The sequence below is a fragment of the Aricia agestis genome, chromosome 1 (genome assembly GCF_905147365.1).
Source record: "Aricia agestis chromosome 1, ilAriAges1.1, whole genome shotgun sequence".
Taxonomy (NCBI): Eukaryota; Metazoa; Arthropoda; class Insecta; order Lepidoptera; family Lycaenidae; genus Aricia; species Aricia agestis.
This window is the reverse complement of record NC_056406.1, coordinates 788990-809514: the sequence shown is the minus strand read 5'-3', so window position 1 is coordinate 809514 and position 20525 is coordinate 788990. Positions and strand designations below refer to the sequence as shown.

Sequence of the window (20525 nt, the reverse complement as noted above, 5' to 3'; positions counted from 1 at the left end):
TGCATTTTAATGTGTATATTATGTTTAATTATGCACTGTAAAATAGCGGAATCTCCATACTAATATTATATATGCGAAAGTGTGTTTGCTGCCTCTTCGAGTCTAAACCCCTGAACCGATTCTACTGGAATTTGGTATGGAGATACTTTCGAGTCCCGGAAAACGATATAGGATACTTTTTAACCTGGAAAAATGTACGGTTCTTTCGCGATAAATGAATTTTGACGCAATTTTGCGGGAAAATTTGTTGTAGCCTTTATCGAATCAATCGATTTAAATTGAATTATAATTATTTGAATTATAATTGACATTTAGTTTGTACAATATTAAAATTGGAAGTCAGAATATTTTAAATTAAAACCCCAGACTGAATACTAAAAAGTTAAGACTCCTCAAAAATAGGATTAGCAATAGCAGCACACGCAATACATAAAATATATACATGAAAAACCCGGCCACGCCGCGACGGCTCAGTCGTGGTTCGTCACATGTGTGGGCGTAATACTTATATTTTTTTATTTCAACTTACTCATCTAAGTAATGTACTTACCTACACTAAAAACATGAAACCTAGATTCTGCTACTTTTTGGCAATAATCGTTTTTATGAAGAATAAATGATGTTGCAGGAAAAACGGAGATACAAAAAGTAGTCATTTATTAGTAACATGGCGTGTAATTTGCAATAAATCAGGTTTTTGTATGTAAACCTTTGCCAAATAAAAAGGAAATAATGAAAAATATTGTTTTAAAATTAATAGTTTTTATTAATTCTGAGCAATTTACTTATCAAAATTGCAATTTAAACAATAAATAGCATTTAGAAGTAAGGCAAAACACAAGGGCTACTTAAGTACTTACCCGGCCCTTGTGTTTACAAGTTTCGCTAGTTTTGTTACATATTAGCAGGCGCAATCTGTAATAGTTAGGGTGCATACTCAGGGCGCCGTGTGTAAACACCCTTAACTCTTAAGGTCCGATCTTTGCCGCGAGTAACCGCGGCCGACAACAATGCAATAAAATGCCACTTTATGACATAGGCTACAGGTTTCATTTTGCTCTACACCACTACGAAGCAGCGGCGGCGTGGGTCGCTATAAAATGAAACCAGCCTATGTCATAAAGTGGCATTGAATTGAAGTTGTTGTCGGTCGCGGTTACTCGCGAGCCGCGGCAAAGATCGAAAAGCCACTTTTAGTATCACATTCGAACGCTATAAAATACAACATTTTACAATAATAATTCAAGACGTGAGTGGATGAATAGTGTAAGTAACATGAAAAAACTTCCCGTTTTTTTGTTTTAATGGAGGCTTTAGGGCCGGAAAAAATATTTAAAATAGAAAAAGTATGGATTATATGTGTAGCCAGATATATTAGCTTGGTTATGAAGTACGAGTAGATAAGTCACAAGTTTTATTATTTATTAAAATAATTAGGGAAAAAATGAATTATTGTCCGTATGTTACGAAATGTTACTCGTTCGATGCTTCTTCTCACGTCTTCAATTAAGTGAAACATTATGTTAACGACCAACACCTTTTGGTGGTGTACAACATATTTAACAGAAGTTACTAAATCACCCAGCATATTGGACAATGGACATTAATTTATTCATGTGTGCAGCCTGCACTCTGCGCTCGAGACCGCACGAGCACCGATCAATACGCTAGGCTATATTATTTGGGAACATACTTTTGAATGTATACCATAATTAATCATTATTATTATTTGAATGCTACATAATTGCAGCTACTTTCCCTGTTTGATCAAATCTGTTTCCGATCAAAGTTGTATGACATGTGTGAGAATACTATTTCGCTATTTGATAGAAAACAGTCACGTACTTATTTACCATTATTACAGTCATCTGTTTGTATCTTTGGCAACTACCTAGAACTTATATATTATATTATCCTATAAGTAATAACTATTTTACAGACAAGAATGACTCCTACAATACGATGATTTGATATAGACCGTGCACTTTTTCATGATCGCTCGGCAAACTGGCGGGGGTATTCGGCGCATATTATTATATTCAAGGTAGATACTACCAGTAACATACCGTACATATTTTATAGCCGCTAATAGCGTGATTTACCATTATAGCGTGCGCGCACCCGCCTCTCTCATTCCACCTCCGATTGATCTACCAATAACGTGCCTCGTACCCGTCCCGTGCTCTCCTCGTCCCATCAAAGAGACTTAAAACACTGCACCCCATCCATTATTTCCTATCGATCTTCAAATCATGCACGACCTACTCCAACAAAACACGGCTATGTCCATATTATGCACATCCTTTACTCCCACAAAACACAACAAATATCATTTTCACGATACCACTATAGCCACCACTAGCACCACTAAGGTGAGGTATCCGCTGAGCAGCTCCCTGGCGGCATCCCTGGCGGCATCGGGTACACTCTGGTGCAGGCAGTCGTCGTGGAGCGCGTGCGCGTCGATGACGCAGCGGTAGTAGTGCGCGGAGGCGCGCGCCGTGCGCGTCCTGTTGGGGCTGCCGAAGTCCACTTCCACTAGGCCGAACTTGATACTAAAATATTTAATGTTGTATTACAACTTTTTGGAAATAATGAGAAGTTTTTAAAATGCATTCGCTATTCCAGGGTTTGACGCAGGACTCAGAAGATTGATCGACCGCTATATTTTTTATTGTTTGTTTGAACTCATACTATTTTAGCCGAGCAAAGGAAATTTCCAACCTTGTTACTGTTATTTTAATCAAAGGCGTCTATAAATTATACGTATGTGCGCAGCTTAGCGTCTAAAAGTACGGAAATTAGTAGACAAAAAATTGTGAAATAACTGAGCATTTCTAGACGCTTTTGAAGACGAAGATATGAAGATGCCTTGTCTACTTCTGCTTCTGCTGGCGTAGATTGCAGCAACAGAGCTAAGCCCACCTGTAACCGTCGAGCCACTCGAAGTTGTCGATCATGGACCACACCGTGTACCCCACCACGCGCACGCCCTCCGACATCGCCTGCTGCACCTGAGGGTCAAGTGGATCGTTCAGATGAAAGTATTCTTTTGAATGTGGAGCTTAAGTTATTGACCCTAGAATGCCAATAAACAAGAAGAGGCTTCTTTTTAGCTCCACGTCTCCCACAGATTGCTTAATATGTAGTTTTTGGGAAAAATAAACATAATATAATTTTGTTACTTTTTTACCAAAGTACCGCTGGTTGTAAAACAGTCAGATCCACCGCATATTAGCATGAGATTTAACAGTCTGCTTGCCGCGTACCTGCTCGAGATGATCGTTGATGAACTGTATCCGGTCGTGGTCGTTCCGGCCGGCGTAGGTGCTGTACCCGTTCTCGGTGATCAGCATCTCGACGTCGCCGTACTGGCGGCGCAGCCAGTGCAGCTGGTGGCGCAGGCCGGCGGGATGCACGGCCAGCAGGGCGGAGGCGCCGGTGCGCGCGGCGGGGGGGCTGGCCAGCATGGCGCCGAGCTCGCGCGACCCCGACACGAACCACTCCCCCTCCTCCCCCGCGCGCGCCGCCCGGATCACCGACGTCGTGTAGTAGTTGATACCGATGAAGTCAGCCGTACCTGATGATGACGATGATGATTAAACTGGTTTTTATTGATGTGGTATACCAATAAGCACCGCGATTCTGAATCGAGCATTGGAAATATAAGGTGCGGTATCAATTATTATTGGACAGTTTAAATCTAATATTCGGGATTTGACCTGATCGAGCATTAACAGTGGTTAATAACGACTATAAATTCTCGGTCAGAAGTCTTCCTTTGTAACTTGTGTATATGTCGCAGCCAACTGGTTTAAATAGCCGTTCAATCAAACAGCTAGCCCTATGACTGAACAACGCCATTCAATCACACGTCTATCTTTTATATTGAACATTTTAGTCGCTCAAAACGTTCAACACTGCAGCTGATTCAAAAGCCGCCGTCTAATTGAAGTAGTTCAGCGCGCACCGCTGTGGCGCTAAGTGCGTTTTATTTACAATATGGCGTCAACTAGCAGGTGTTTCTTTGTGTTTGTGGTTGTTTTTCGGACAGAAAGTAGTTAATAAAAGTTACAAGTGTTATTAAAGAGACAAAAATTTTGGAGGCACATACGAGTGAATCAAAATTTCAACAAATATTCGAGGAGAAATTACGGGATTATGAAATGGATGGATGCAACCCCACGAAAGGGGGGTTCAGGGGCCCCCGTCAATACAAAAACAAACACAGTCCAGAAAGTCCAAAAGTTGGTTAGGTTAGGTTAGAATTTAGACCACAACACAGAGGGAGTCGAGCGAGCGCAGCGAGCGTGCTGCGGCAGCAGCCGGCGACCGTCGTCAAATAAAAGGGGGGCTCGGGGGACGCAGCCCCCAGCATCCAGAAAGTCCAAAAGTAGGTTAGTCACAAAACACGCCTCGGAATTTTTAATTTTTACTTATTGCATTAAACTTTTGGTCACCCCTTAAACTTAATCAGAGAATAATCTTTCAATAAAATACAAAAAGTTTTCCTATTCTCCCAAATAAGTAAATTACATATTAAGCTAATGGTCGCCCTAGTTAATTTGCCATTAAACCAGTTGGCTAAGCGTCGTCTAGCTGTAGTGTTGAACGTTGTAGTCAACAAGTCGGCTAAACGACGCATAGCTGTGTGATTGAATGGCGTTGTTCAGTCAAAGGGCTAGCTGTTTGATTGAACGGCTATTTAAACCAGTCGGCTGCGACATATACATACTATTGGCAGTCTACTTAGACCAAAGCACCTCGTAAACGTGAAAATGAAGAATACTGATAAAACTCGACTAATTTAAAATTTGTCACAAAATATTTGAATACATAACAATCGTATTAACTTCAGAGTCAAACACGGTTCACCGTATAAATCTACAAATTGTTCACACTTGTGGTTGCTCGCGTGTGAGTTATAAAAATAGCTTAGCAATGCGTTGAAAGTGTCAACGCATTGCTAATCAATTTTTACAGCAAGGTTGGTTACCTTGCTTTAAAAATAGTGTGCAAGTAGGTCTTTAATAAAACCTTTTATGAAGTCCTTCTCCTCCTGGGAGAAGGGCGGCAGCTTAGACTCTGTGTACCCGCGGCGGCGGCTGTAGTCCAGCATGGCGCGCTCCGTGCTCGCCGGCCAGCCCCCGTCCCGCCCGAATATCGGGTGCAGGTACCGACCCATCTGGAAAGGATTACCAAAAAACTTAAATGAAAATTGTTGTATTTTCTGAATAAATTTAAAGCAATTTTTTCATAACAGTGTTGTCCTACCACCGCGCCGAATCGAGAAATCTCAAAGCGCTAGCAAAAAGAATCAGCGTAAGAAACTCGCACTTAGTAAAAAAATGGAAATGATAATTATGAAGCTTATAGTTTTTATTATTCGTAGAGCTTAGTATATTATTTGATACCTACAATTAAATGCCAGACGGACAAAAAACAATAGTCATCGACAAAAAGCTGTGTAGTGATGTTGTATAAAAACTAAAAATGAGTAGTAACATCAATCTCATACTGGGAAGAGTCATGCTTCGGCACGACCGGAGAAATGCCACGTTCTCACAGAAAACCGGCGTGAAACAGAGCTTGCGCTGTGTTTCGACGAGTGAGTGAGTTTACCGGAGGCCCGATCCCCTACCCCATTCCCCTTCCTACCCTCCCCTATTCCCTTCCCTTCCCATCTCTACCTTCCCCTATTACCCTATTCCCTCTGCCACTGTGCACTTAATTTTGTTATAATTTAATATATGATATTTCCTTAATAACTAAATAATGAGTTCTCAAATTACTCTCTGGATTTGTGTTGTGTTTGATTTCCACTGTTAGGATGTAGCTCAGTTTGGGAGTTTCTGTTCATCAACCGTTGGATGAACCTTTAACATAATATGGCAATTCACCACTGTCGGAAGTAGACGAAGAATACATATCTTTGACACTTGACAGATGACAAGTGTTTGCTGGCCGCTTTTTGCCGCTGACCAGGTTTGACGGCTTACGAGAAAATTTTGTTTTGATAATTTTTCCTTGAAAAGGCTTAATCCAGCTGGAATTTCAAGTTTCTTTCTCTTTTGGTTTTTTCATCATTTTTTCATCAATATTACTTACTTTGCTGTCTGTTACTATACCGAATAAATAAATAAATAAATAAATAAAATATAATCGCTGTGAACTTTTTGTGTGGTCGGCCGACCAAAGTGCATCAAAATTCAAGAGTACTTCAGCTACGCTCCGGAGCGGACCACGCGCTATAGAAGACAATCATCTTGCTCCTACAAGATCCAACGGGCTTGCTGCTACTGCAATTGCCTGAGGATCACCCCTGCTGACTATGGAACAGGTTAGTCGGGCATGATACGGATTCCGGAGTGTTTTTTATTTTGAGAACTTTGTATTATCCCGCAGGCAATTTAGCTATTTACACGCTATTGCCTTTCCACACACGTAAACATAATTGTATACACAGATGTAAATCAATTTTGGTTTCGTTTGACAGCTCGGGATTGTTTCTCGATTCCGCTATACTCCACTCGGGCTAACTTGTCGCTAGCGGTCATTGACTCCCTGTCAAAAACTTGTCATTTTCCATATAAAACCACGATTGACAATATCTGACACTTCATTGTCAATCGCGGTTTATATGGAAAATGTTGGGAAAATGACAAGTTTTTGACAGGGAGTGAATGAACGCTAGCGACAAGTTAGCCCGAGTGGAGTATAGTTATATTAATTTTTTATTCTGTGCGTTTATTCTGTACCTACATTCCAAACAACATGACAATATTGTCGACCTCTGTGACTCAGTTGGTGGCGCGTTGGCAGCGCATACGACAGTATATATTATGTCTATGGCAGCGCAAGCCGGAGATCGCCTGTCCGAATCCCGCCGACGGAACAAAAAGTATTCAATGTTCCTGGGTCTTGGATGTGTATTAAATATTATATGTACGATATAATTTTTTTTAAATATAATATCTTATATATAAAATTCTCGTGTCACAATGTTAGGCCGCGTACTCCTCCGAAACGGCTTTACCGATTTTAACCAAATTTTATATGCGTACCAAAGTCCCAACTAGCAAATTACTCTCAACCTACGTACGTTATAAGAGTACTGCACCTTTTATTATTCGTAGTACTGCACTTAGACTACGTTGACAACAAGTTTGCGTTGTTATTCCTGGGCGTCAATAGATGGAGTTTTTTTTTGTAATTTTTTTGAGTGTATCTTATATCTTTAAACGAGCAATTCTTGTATATATATAATTATATGATTGGAATCTCGGAATCGGCTAAAACTAGCTAGGAATCATTTTTAGAAAATGTCATTTTCATCGAATACCGAGCAAAGCTCGGTCAAATAGCTAGTAAATAACTTCGTTCCATTCGGGTGTCCCTTGATAACTCTCAAGTTTTTTTTATTATTATTGTTGTCCTGTGGATTGTGGAATATAGGCAGTACACGGCGTAGCGCGGTCCCGTGTCGGGCTACGCCGCGCTGCTACGGCGCGGAGCTCGCTCCCGTGTCGGGCTACGCCGCGGTGACACGACGCGGAGCTCGCTCCCGTGTCGGGCTACGCCGCGGTGCTACGACGCGGAGCTCGCTCCCGTGTCGGGCTACGCCGCGGTGACACGACGCGGAGCTCGCTCCCGTGTCGGGCTACGCCGCGGTGCTACGGCGCGGAGCTCGCTCCCGTGTCGGGCTACGCCGCGGTGCTACGACGCGGAGCTCGCTCCCGTGTCGGGCTACGCCGCGGTGACACGACGCGGAGCTCGCTCCCGTGTCGGGCTACGCCGCGGTGCTACGGCGCGGAGCTCGCTCCCGTGTCGGGCTACGCCGCGGTGACACGACGCGGAGCTCGCTCCCGTGTCGGGCTACGCCGCGGTGACACGACGCGGAGCTCGCTCCCGTGTCGGGCTACGCCGCGGTGACACGACGCGGAGCTCGCTCCCGTGTCGGGCTACGCCGCGGTGACACGACGCGGAGCTCGCTCCCGTGTCGGGCTACGCCGCGGTGCTACGACGCGGAGCTCGCTCCCGTGTCGGGCTACGCCGCGGTGCTACGGCGCGGAGCTCGCTCCCGTGTCGGGCTACGCCGCGCTGCTACGACGCGGAGCTCGCTCCCGTGTCGGGCTACGCCGCGGTGCTACGACGCGGAGCTCGCTCCCGTGTCGGGCTACGCCGCGGTGACACGACGCGGAGCTCGCTCCCGTGTCGGGCTACGCCGCGGTGCTACGACGCGGAGCTCGCTCCCGTGTCGGGCTACGCCGCGGTGACACGACGCGGAGCTCGCTCCCGTGTCGGGCTACGCCGCGCTGCTACGACGCGGAGCTCGCTCCCGTGTCGGGCTACGCCGCGGTGACACGACGCGGAGCTCGCTCCCGTGTCGGGCTACGCCGCGCTGCTACGACGCGGAGCTCGCTCCCGTGTCGGGCTACGCCGCGGTGACACGACGCGGAGCTCGCTCCCGTGTCGGGCTACGCCGCGGTGCTACGACGCCTACCCGTGTAGCACCGCGATTGTAATGCTGCTTGTTTACGAAACTTAGGATACATACTCGGGAAGTATACTTAGCAGAAAAAAATAACATAATATTATAGTATTAACTAGATGTCCCGCGCGGCTTCGCCCGCGTAAATTAGGAATTTTACAGAAAACGTACATTTTCCCATCAAAAATATTTCCCCCGATTTTCCCACATTTTCCTGAGTTTCTTCGGCCGTATTAGTCTTAGCGTGATAATATAATATAGCCTATAGTCTTACTCGATAAATGATCAATCTAACACTGAGATAAGTTTTTAAATCGGACCTGTAGTTCCTGAGATTGACGCGTTCAAGCAAACATACTCTTCAATGTTATTATATTAGGTAGGTATAGATTTTTTTTATCTATGGACGCTTCACACCACGTCAGTCTGGCCCCGTGGTGAGTACCTGATGGACTTGTGTTACAGGTACCAGACAACGGAAATATATTTAATACTTTTATACTATACATATATTTAAGATTTTTATTAAATGATACACATATTTAATACACATCCATGACCCAGGAACTTTGAAAACTTTTTGTTCCGTCGGCGGGATTTGAACCCGCAACCTCCGGCTTGAGCTACCAACGCGCTCACCACTGAGCCACAGAGGTCGTCAATCTATTTTTAGAAATAAAATAAAGATTTTTTTTTAATTATCGCTTGACAAACTCGAGTCTCGATCTAAAAGACTACTCGTATGAAATGGTATAATATGGTAGTGATGATGATGATGATGATGATGAATGTAATTTGCGTAGTAGCATATGGTTCCTGTTCTTAAAACAACGCCGAAACTCCCAAACTTGTATCTATAAAGAATCAGGAGTTCTCTCAGCACCTTCCGAACCACGGTATACCAGGTATATCTCGGTGCAAAATCTTACTTGTTGGTAGCATATGCTTAGAATACTTCTCACGAAACCGAAGTCACCACACGTTTCCCTATAAGTTTTGAGGAGTTCCCTCGATTACTTATGGATCCTTCATCAGATCACCACTTTTGTGAATATAAAAATCGGGTAACATACGGTGGAGTAATCGTTGAATATAAGAAAACGAACATAACACCTCCCCCATTTTAAAAGTCGGTTAAAATTGTAGCCTATGTGTTATTCTGATGTATAAGCTATATTATTGTAAAGTTTCATTAAAATCCGTTCAGTAGTTTTTGCGTGAAAGAGTAACAAACATCCATACATCCACACATCCATACATCCAAACAAACTTTCGCCTTTATAATATTAGTAGGATGTAGCCTATAATATATTATCACGCTAAGACCAATAGAAGCGGAGCACCAATGAAGAATGTTTCAAAATCGGGTGATTTTTCCTATTGTGCTGCGTAAACGATAAAAGTTTCGCAAAAATTGGCAGAATTTTCTTTATTTACCCATGAATTAGTTACTCTCTCGGGTCTGTGGCTGTTTGGTTGTTCGTTTTGTTCGGTGTTGCTATGAGTCTGTGCGGATGATTTTCTTGCTCTCTGTATTCGATGCCTATCCCTATCCTGGCTGAGGCGAGCCTCACGCTCTACAGATGATTCTCTTTCTCTCTGTATTCGATTTCTATCACTATTCTGGCTGAGGCGAGCCTCACGCTCTACAGACGATTCTCTTTCTCTCTGTATTCGATTTCTATCACTATTCTGGCTGAGGCGAGCCTCACGCTCTACAGACGATTCTCTTTCTCTCTGTATCCGAATTCTATCATTTTTCCGACTGAGGCGAGCCTCATGCTCTACAGACGATTCTCTTTCTCTCTGTATCCGAATTCTATCATTTTTCCGACTGAGGCGAGCCTCACGCTCTACAGACGATTCTCTTTCTCTCTGTATCCGATTTCTATCACTATTCTGGCTTAGGCGAGTCTCACGTTCCGTTGACGATTCTTCATCTCTTGCTGAACGTGCTCTTTTGGCATTCACTGTACTACGACCTATGTTCGAACGACGACGTCTTCCAGGCATGATCGTATAGTAATACCCACAAAGCAACAAATAACCCAATCGCAAAGCAAAAACAAAAGTCCGTTTTTCTAACCAAGTCAAATATATTTTTATCGACAATTCAGAAACCAAAGAACCAGAAACAATGAATATCTGAAAGAAAGCGCTGTGGTTGCTCCTCTGCGTTACCGTCTGCACAACCACACAATGACGAAATACACTATCTACTACAATAACATAAGCCCGAAGCTTATGAGAGCCCCCGGCCGGTTCCGCCGTAACCGCTATGTCCCTCGGCCGCCGCCGCGCGACATATTTTTTGATTCCGCGTAAGTTTATACGTTTGAAAACTTCTAAAGTATTGATCGAAATTGTATAGTGTAAAAGACAATTATAATCTACATTTAATGTCTTAGCTTCCAAACATGTTTATTTGGATAAGGGTTAATGTTGTAAATTGTTAAAATCGCTTCGTAAATAAGCCATTATTTTTCGTAAAAAGTAAAGAACAAAAATGGCTATTGTGAGTTATCCCTAAGAAATAGACATATACCATCGCGGACTTTTTTGTTTACCTTATTAAGGTGTACAATACTGTAGTACATTATTTTGATCTATCTCGTAGGGTTTAGCCAGCGTTTGCAATATAAACGCAAAAAAATGAATTTATTTACGACATAACATTAGAAACCTCTAAAATTATCAGTGTTTCTCTACCATATTATGCATATGTTATACATATAAACCTTCCTCTTGAAACACTCAATCTATTAAAAAAAACCGCATCAAAATCCGTTGAGTAGTTTTAAAGATCTAAGCATACATACACACATACATACAGACAGCGGAAAGCGACTTTGTTTTATACTATTTAGAGATATTGTGTACAAAATAGTCCCAAAAAATTTCGTCGACCATTCACTTTTTATAATGACTGCAGTAATTTTTTTACCATAGTATAAAGAATCTATATATTAATACGTAAGCCAAAAACTTTGTATCCCTTTTGACGAAAAATGGGGAAACATAGATGAATGAAATTTTGCACAGTTATAGTTTAAATGGTGAAGGACTGCATCGAGCTAATATTATTTTGAAATTATGCTTTTATCATACATTTTTTTAACAAATAAAACATTACACACACTACAACACACACATTAGGAAAAATGACAGTCTTTGAGTGACAAGCCTATACATACGAATTAATATACTCTTTTCTTAATGGTTGAAGTCTGTTGACAACAAGTTGACTAATTGAAAATGAATTATAGTTTTTTTTGTTGAATCTTAGATACTAGACAATGCTTACGGGCAGTCTGAGATCAGCTGAGTCCCAGAGATAAGCGTTGAAAAAGTAGTAGACAGTAGTCCTAATATCGTTGAAACTAAGGTCGAATTTCGACCATTGAGCCATCTCTAGTATAGATAGTTATATAATAATCCTTCGATCACGGATTCTTTGAAATCATTCATTGTTTCATTGTTGATTCATGTTGATTCATTGTTGCTCACCGAGTGCTGTCGGCCGAGCTCTGCGAGCTCCCGGTCCGCGGGCGAGGCCGGCTCCACCCACAGCAGGTTGTTGGCCAGCGATATCTTGCCTAGAGAGTATACAGGTATGATGTTATATGAACTGTTCAAGTCTAAAAATTTACAACATCTTTATTATTTTACGTATTTACTAGTTCTGGTATAAATCCACGTCTGCCAATATTACAGAACGGCTTGTACTAAGCAGTACGATCAGAACGCGGAGAATATTCCGCTAAAAAATCTTTAAATGAGCAATTCTTGTATATATATATAATTGGAATCTCGGAATCGGCTCCAACGATTTCCATGAAATTTAGTATATAGGGGGTTTCGGGGGCGATAAATCGATCTAGCTAGGAATCGTTTTTAGAAAATGTCATTTTATTCGTGTTGTATCGAATACCGAACAAAGCTCGGTCAAATAGCTAGTTTATGTTATTAAACCTTACGTCATAAAAATACAATTCGTTCGACCATATATTATCGTCAAACGTTTCACAGATATGTCCCCTTTACGCTGTCTCGTTGCATTATTTAATGAAACTGTAAAAACATGCAATATTAGCACCAACCGTTGTACTTCGGCTTATAGTCCCTCTCGTATATCCGGTAGGCGGCGGCGTGCGCGAGCAGCACGTGGCGGTTGCACAGGTAGGGCGCCAGCTCGGGCTCCCGCACGCCGGGGGCGAAGCTCCCCAGGTTGTAGTTGAAGTCGCACACCACCACCGCCTCGTTGATAGTGATCCAGGTCCTGACGCGGGACCCGAACTCCGCGAACAGCACGCGCGCGTACGAGGAGAACCACTTCACGATCAGAGGGTTCGTCCAGCCGCCTGCACACAATTCAAGTCTAATTTCAGATTTTTATCCATTTGCAGCTTAACTACTGAGGAAGAATCTACAGATGCCCTCGTGCCAGCCTCGGTTAAAGTTTATGACAGAAGGCGTCTCGTCGTCGTTTTAACTACCTACGAATATTTTTAAGTAAGTACCTTTTTATTATTCGCAGTGTCATAAATAATAAAGACATTACCATTTACATTCCAGTAAATTACCGAGTAAGCGAAAGTATTTTAAAGCTATTAAGGTAAAGGTATACTTCTGTCATGTGAAACGCAGCGCGCGGTGTGCGACAGCGTTGTACCGCGTGATCATCTATCACTATTTGACCAGAAGTCAGATAGTCAAGTGAGTCTCCCCTACTCACCCATGTCCTGTATGGCGACGGGCAAGTCCCAGTGGTACATGGTGACGACGGGCTCGATGCCGCGCGCCAGCAGACCGTCGATCAGCTCGCTGTAGTAGCGCACGCCGGCGCGGTTGACATTGCCGCTGAACCCCGACGGCAGGATCCGTGGCCACGATATTGAGAACCTGCATATATTATAATTACATGAACCCCGCAACGTCGTTGCGAAAAAAACATTTATCGTGCGGAAACCGTACATTTTTCCGCAACAAAAGTATCCTGTGTTCTTTTCCGAGACGCCATGTAACTGCATGTACCAAATATCATCAAAATCGGTTCAGTGTGTTTGAAAGTACATACAGACAGACGAACACACTTCCAGATTTATAATATTAGTATGGATTATACTACTATGACCTGCCTTCAGGACAAAAAATGGATTACATTTCTGGCAATGTTTTCTTCAATCTTTATTCACAAATCCTTCTTCTTCAAAAACTTCAGTACGGATCCTGACAATCGATCCCTAAAAATCTATTTCCCTCTCGTGTCTACTAGAATCTTGAACTGAATACCAAGAGTCTGACTCTTCCAACCACTAATTCCATGGGAACTCACCTGTAGAAGTGTAGGCCGAGGCTGGCGGCCACCTCGACGTCGTCCCGCCAGCGGTGGTAGGAGTCGGCGGCGACGTCCCCCGTGCTGTTGTCGCGGATCGCGCTCTGCCGCCGATGGCCGTACCGATCCCAGATGCTCTCGCCCTTGCCTGCGATACACCATGACATTTGCACCAACATATGTTGTTTTTAAATGAATCTTGAGGAACGACCGCACTAGAGCAACACGGCACGGCTCCGGGCGCGACACTTCACTTCCACATAGAACTGACGTTTTGTAAATCGTCAGATAGAACTTAGAAGTGAAGTATAAAGCCGTTTCAAGCGGTTTCACCTTTCTGCTAATCTTAGCGTCGCGCTGTTGGCTCTCTGCACGGGAGCGTTATTTCGCTTCCTATTTCTGCTATACAATACTGTGTTGCGTAGCTCTACTGCCGCGTAGTGCCATTTGGTTCCTCTCGGAACAAATTGATGCTCATGTGTTTGAAATTGGAATAAAAAAAATTGCTTAACTTTTTTGTAAGTATTTTTATTTCCACGTAAGAAAGATCGATGTGCTTAACTTTTTTGTAAGTATTTTTATTTCCACGTAAGAAAGATCGATGTCTTTATCCTTCTTCCGATCGTTTGACATAATTTCAGGAAACCGGCAATGCATCAGCTAAACCAGTATATTATCTCAATGAGGGTTGTATGGCGCTATGTAGCCGTCAGGTCTATCGTGTCAATTGTAGTGTCAAACAGCTAGCAGCAGCATATAGCTGCCTGTCTGATCACTGTGACTCTGACACTACATTTGACACGATAGACCTGACGGCTACATAGCGCCATACAACCCTCATTGACGTAACCGCAGCTCGTGTCGTCATAGAAAGGCCAAGGATAGAGATGAAAAATGTCGACATCAAATTCGTACAACCATCACAAGGGCATCGCAGACACGTGACTGGGGAAGTTTACCCGAACTGCCAGTTTTGAACACGTCAAAATATCGCAATATTTTAAACTTGATTATGAAGGAAACTTGGCCATGAGTTCATGACACGCAATAAAGGCCGACAAGGATGTTTCGGCGCATCGATGACTGCAGTAAACGCACGGAGACAGCTCTCAATCAAAACGACGCCAGAGTTAATTTCTATTTCAAAAATGTAAATTAATAGGCCTCTTCGATATCGTTGCTAAGCTATGGCAACGCCGCACGTCGGTTGACGGCGGAAACTCACGGGCGCTTTTCTCATATGATTCTCATACAAGTCACTGCACTTTTTTGGTAATTGTTTATATTTTTAGCACAATAAAAAGTAATGAGCCAAATTATTATTGATTGTGGACTTCATAATATTTCCGCAGACTTTTTCCGCGGAAAATCAGTAGGTACTTATCGAAAGCTATATTTACTTAAATATACACGATCATGTAATATTCTTTCAAATTCATTGAAAATGATTTTTTACTACATCTTCTTAGTTATTATTTATTACTAATAACAGGTTGTTTACCTAATTAAAAATTATAGAGCTCAAATTAATTCCAAAGCAATCATGTTCATGAAGTCTTCGAAATCCATGATGATGGAGAACGAATATTCCGTGTAAAAGTAATACTTGCCACAGACCAGAGTAGTAATCGACTGTACGGTCTGTACGACGTGAAAGTGGAGCTATGTATTGAATAATCTAAACAAATATATTTTCAGCAACTTTTCAACCATACATGCAAAATAAAAATGGAAAATGCAGATCTATTTCTTTGATTTTTATGATTAATATGTAATATAATAAATTTACTAGATGACGCCCGCAACTCCGCTGTGCCATAACTCTTGCACAACGGAATAACCGCACGGGATTCGGGAACCGTACATTTTCCCGAGACAAAAAGTATCCTATGTCCAGTGGCGTAAATATAGGGCTGGCAAAATGGGCAAACATTTTTAAGTATATAATATTGTTTATTATAAACGTGACGATTTTTACTGATAGAGCCCCATCAATTTGCCACGGGGCCCGGATCTTACAGTTACGCCACTGTCTATGTCCTTTTTCGGGACTCTTAAGAATATATTATGGAGTTATCCATGCCAAATTTCAGCAAAATCTGTTCAGCAGTTTAGGCGTTAAGAGGTAACAGACAGACACACTTTCGCATTTATAATATTATTAGTAAATTAGTAATATCAGTAATTAGTATATTAGTATTATAATATTATAAATGCGAAAGTGAATATTGAAAGAATAAGTAATAAATATTGAACCGACAATAATTTTATTTAAGTATATCGTTTTTTCAATTACAATATATTATTATACATAAAACAATGATATTAAAAATAACTTGCACGTGATATTTTATAAATATTCATGCGAGATTTAGATTTAAGCATGATTAAAAATCGGCATGTTGATTTCGATACGTTTCCCAATTCCGTCTCAGAAACGAATATTAACGTTAATTCACGAATCCGAGATTGGGAATATTTGCACCCTACAACATAACAGTACCTCGTACCGCCCATATTTTCCTTATTCAAAGCACTTTTTAACGTTTTCAGCGTGTTTTCATTTTTAACTAGTAAACCGCTTTTCACAGCTGATCGCACTCTGACACCCACGTGTTGCCTAAATCTGCCACTCGCCGCGCCACTAGAGATATCCAAGAGACCTATACTCGGATGACACCGACAGAGGCGTGAGCTTGTAACAGCTGTATTTTGTGTAACATCGAACAATGGGTCACGTGCCAAAACAGCCTTGAGTCAGCATCTCGTTATGAATTTGAACCGGTCGTTTTGGAGAATTTCCGGCCCAATTAGGACGAGACCGCAAAAACTCGTTATTATGTACGTAACTTAATATTTTGTAACGATCCCAACTGTGAAAAATTCTTTTGGCATTTTTTTACCAACGTCGCAATAATTGTTAAGTTTTATTATTAAAACCATTGATTGCCCTAAACTCTGGAAATTCTGGACAAATGAAGATTTATATTGATGTGAAATAATATTTTATGTTCTTTTTATGAGTTTTATTAGTTGACACAAATAAATAAATCACTTGGAGTTATAACGACCCCGAAATAAATCTTGAGGTGTGACCGTCATTTGTAGTCGCTATCTAAACGGTCAATCTCCGACCACCCTCATCACTGTCATGATAAATATAGGTACCTAATTTCTATAAAGTTCCTAATCGACACTGTTTGACTTGCAGCAGGACAATTCCAATATCTACACAGAAGAAGAAGAATAAGAACGATTAGTGGCAAAAATATGGTTACGATATTATGACAGTTCAGGGGAAGTGATAGGTAAACCAGAGACCAGATATTATACTAGTTAAACATAATAATATGTAAATCTATTCATTTAAAGAACATGCTTTTAGATATTTTATCGTGCTTAGTCGATACTACGTCATGTCACATGAAGTGTGTGTGTGTGTGTTCTCACCGTCGGCGTCCCAGCCGCCCTCGATCTGGTAGGAGGAGGTGGCGGCGCCGAAGCGGAAGTTGGGCGGAAACTTGTGTGGGTGGTGGCCGCCCACCACCAGCGTCACGCTGCAACAGATGTCAACAGTGAACATATAAGTAGTGGAGGGAGTCCAAAAATACTGCTATCAATCTAATTGATCTCTATCAAGCTTGGTTAACACATAGATCATAGAATTGTTATATAAGATATTATGTTGATTATTTTTCCGACCCAAATATCGACCAATAGAATTGCACCATTCGACGTCACGTGGTACAACCTACATGGTATTATACTGATAATTTTTTGAAAATTTTCTCTGGTAGTTGCTATATATAAAAAACAAATTCTAATTCTATTGGCCGACATTTGGGACGGAAAAATAATCCCCCGAATACCACACGAGCTTCAAAATTATCTGGCATTTCCCTCAAGGTTCCCTGCAAACAAATAAAGTCGTCAAGTTTTTCAGGAAAAATCACTCGCGCTTCGCGCTCGTGATTTTTTAACCTGAAAAACTTGACTCCTTCATTTGTTTGCAACGAACCTATCGGGAAATACCCGATAATTTTGAAGCTCTTGTGGTATTATAAGTGACAGTTACCAATCGCTGCAAAAAATGTCAATTTTCTGTCTTTTTATTAATATTTTGTTTATGTTGAATAAATATTATATTGAAGACGTTATACCTACTTATTAGAATTAAAAAAAGTGGTTTTCCTGTTATTACAGCATTTGCAGCCTAATTTATAAATTATTATAATTGTAATTTGCCTTGACCAGTTATAATAAACGCTTGCCAAAGTGATAAAATATATAACTTAACTTATATTAAGTTAGTACGGAAGCGTTGCCAATGTCAACCGGTACACATAGTTCATGTTGAGGGCATCAGCTGCCAGCGAGTTCATCGATGACAGCCCCGACCATATCACATACATACTAATATTATAAATGTGATAATGTCTGTCTGTTACCTCTTCGTGCCTAAACTGCTGAACCAACTTTTCTGAAATTTGAAAATCTTCGAGTCTCAGGAAGGGACATTTTGATACTTTCCCGGAAAAATGCACGGTTCTCGCGCTATAAACAAAGATTGAAGCGACAATGTTGCGGATGTCATCTAGTCGTATTGCGCAATAAAGCTTAACTTCGTTACATCATATTATTATAACAATAGCAGCTCGAGTTTCCTCTGATCGTCGGTATTCGACGTCCATCTTAATGACTTTACATCAAATATCTCGAATATTAAAAAAATGTAAATATATCTACTACAGATATATTTCCTTTTTTTGGGAATAATACGACCGTTGTCAGATTTGGTTTTGAGTTTCATTTCTAGACGTTTCGGATCTGCCGAAGCCATTAAAACACTGCGGCTTACTTAAAAATAAAACCTAAAAGAATTGTTTTTCTTTAAAGCCACGCTTAAAATTATTTAATTTAGTTTTAAGTTTAAACTAACATAAAATAACACGTAGTTACTAACTCTTTAACCAACAAGTAGAACGCCAGTTAGCTTTTTAATTTCCGATCGAAGTAAAATTTAATTGATCAGATGTCACACTATATTAGTAGTCCTTAATGCCTTACATTGCCATACATGATACAACCGGGATATTCAGTTAATTATTAAATATTATTATCGATCACAGTAGCTATGAGACCAGTGAGTATAGTATAAGGATAATATTATGTTTATTTATTTATTTCCATACCTATGTCTACCATTACAGGTGTGCAGTGTTTATTCGCAGACAAGATGGTGCAGAGTACTTATACAACTTGCGTTTAATAATTTTAAATTGTAGTTACGGCATAAATCATAATAATATTATCATGTATCGGTAAGACTTTACAGATTTTAAATACCTGACGTTTTAACCGTGAATTAAAACATCAGAAGATCTGTCGCACATTACTGGAGTGATAACCATTGGTAGCGTAGACGGACGCCTCTGGACTAAGCTGACGACTATAAAAACCCGTCTGTGCTTGGTCAAAATTAAGAAGGCCCAAAATATATCCCTGGAGTACTCCAAAAATAGTTTGATGGCGTTACAGCAATTAAGATCACGGCTGTAACGGCAAGCTTAGATTAGGTCCATTACAAAGTATTATGTATTGGATGTATTTAAATTTCTGGATAAGAATAACTTACGTGGAAACATTCGATATCGAACGCTTAACACAAGTTTGTTGACTTTGCAACGCCGATTTTGTTTATAAGCCTGAGGTTTGGATTTTTAATTTAATCCACTTCCACAAGGTGAAGAGATTTTTAATATTATGTGCAATTAATGAAGTATGACGTAGTAATATTTGTTAGTGATTTACGAGTATTATTACAAATGAATGTAGCTGCACTCTCGTACGTGTCTTATCTATGTACATTATACATACACGTCGAATATTTTGTATCACACGTATAATATAATTATTATAACAACACTTAATCAACATAATATGCAAAATTCCATACACGATATAACGTTAATATTTTTTTTTAATGTACGAGAAATAAAAAATACATACATAAAAATACGTTTAGATATATTATGGCATAAATTCCTAGAATAACTTGGCTCCTAAAAACTTTAAAAACTTTTTACCACCAAGTACAGCTTTGCTCGAGGTAAATGCAAACGAATACATTGCAATGAAACGAAATTTTCCTTTTTAATTGAGTTCGTAATAGGAAATGGTTCTATTAATTAATTAATTAAATATTGTTTTCTAATACATAATGCACAACGTAATGCACATTGTCGGATTTATCCGCGGTTTTAGAGGTTTTTAACCTTACCTTTTACCTTTGACTGGCTGTGGTCAAAAATAAATAAAAATAAATAAATAAAAAAATAAAAAATGTTTTATTTCTGAGTAAATTTGAATCAAATTTTTTCAGAATGTCTACCTGATGCCTACCACCGGTTCGGGAACTACCCCGGCGAGAAGAACCGGCGTAAGAAACTCGCACGGGTTCCACTTTTTACCAAAAAAGTGAGAGAAAAATTATTCTTTTAACTAATAAGCATCGCTGTTCTCTATCCACTTGCTGTATCTCTAAAGTTCTTCTTACCTGAGCGCGACGGCCAGGCGAAGCAGCAGGGCGTGTAACATGCTCCTTCCACGCAGACTATTAAACAGACTTTCAAAACTAACAAAGCTATAATATATTCAATGTTTTTTTAATTAAAACCAATTTGAGAGCACGCGCGAATC

The 20525-nt window shown here is 40.7% G+C and overlaps 1 protein-coding gene across 1 annotated transcript; it reads right to left on the bottom strand.

Annotated features, from left to right (window-relative positions):
- Positions 1-1837: 1837 nt before the first annotated feature.
- On the bottom strand, positions 1838-20525 carry LOC121725221 (myrosinase 1-like). The gene is made up of 10 exons (XM_042112072.1): positions 20383-20525; positions 17277-17383; positions 13827-13974; positions 13227-13393; positions 12592-12852; positions 11999-12087; positions 5038-5185; positions 3270-3580; positions 2926-3014; positions 1838-2555 (listed from the first exon to the last, which is right to left on the bottom strand). The coding sequence occupies exons 1-10, from the start codon at positions 20421-20423 to the stop codon at positions 2336-2338; spliced, it is 1581 nt and encodes a 526-aa protein (XP_041968006.1). The 5' UTR covers positions 20424-20525; the 3' UTR covers positions 1838-2335.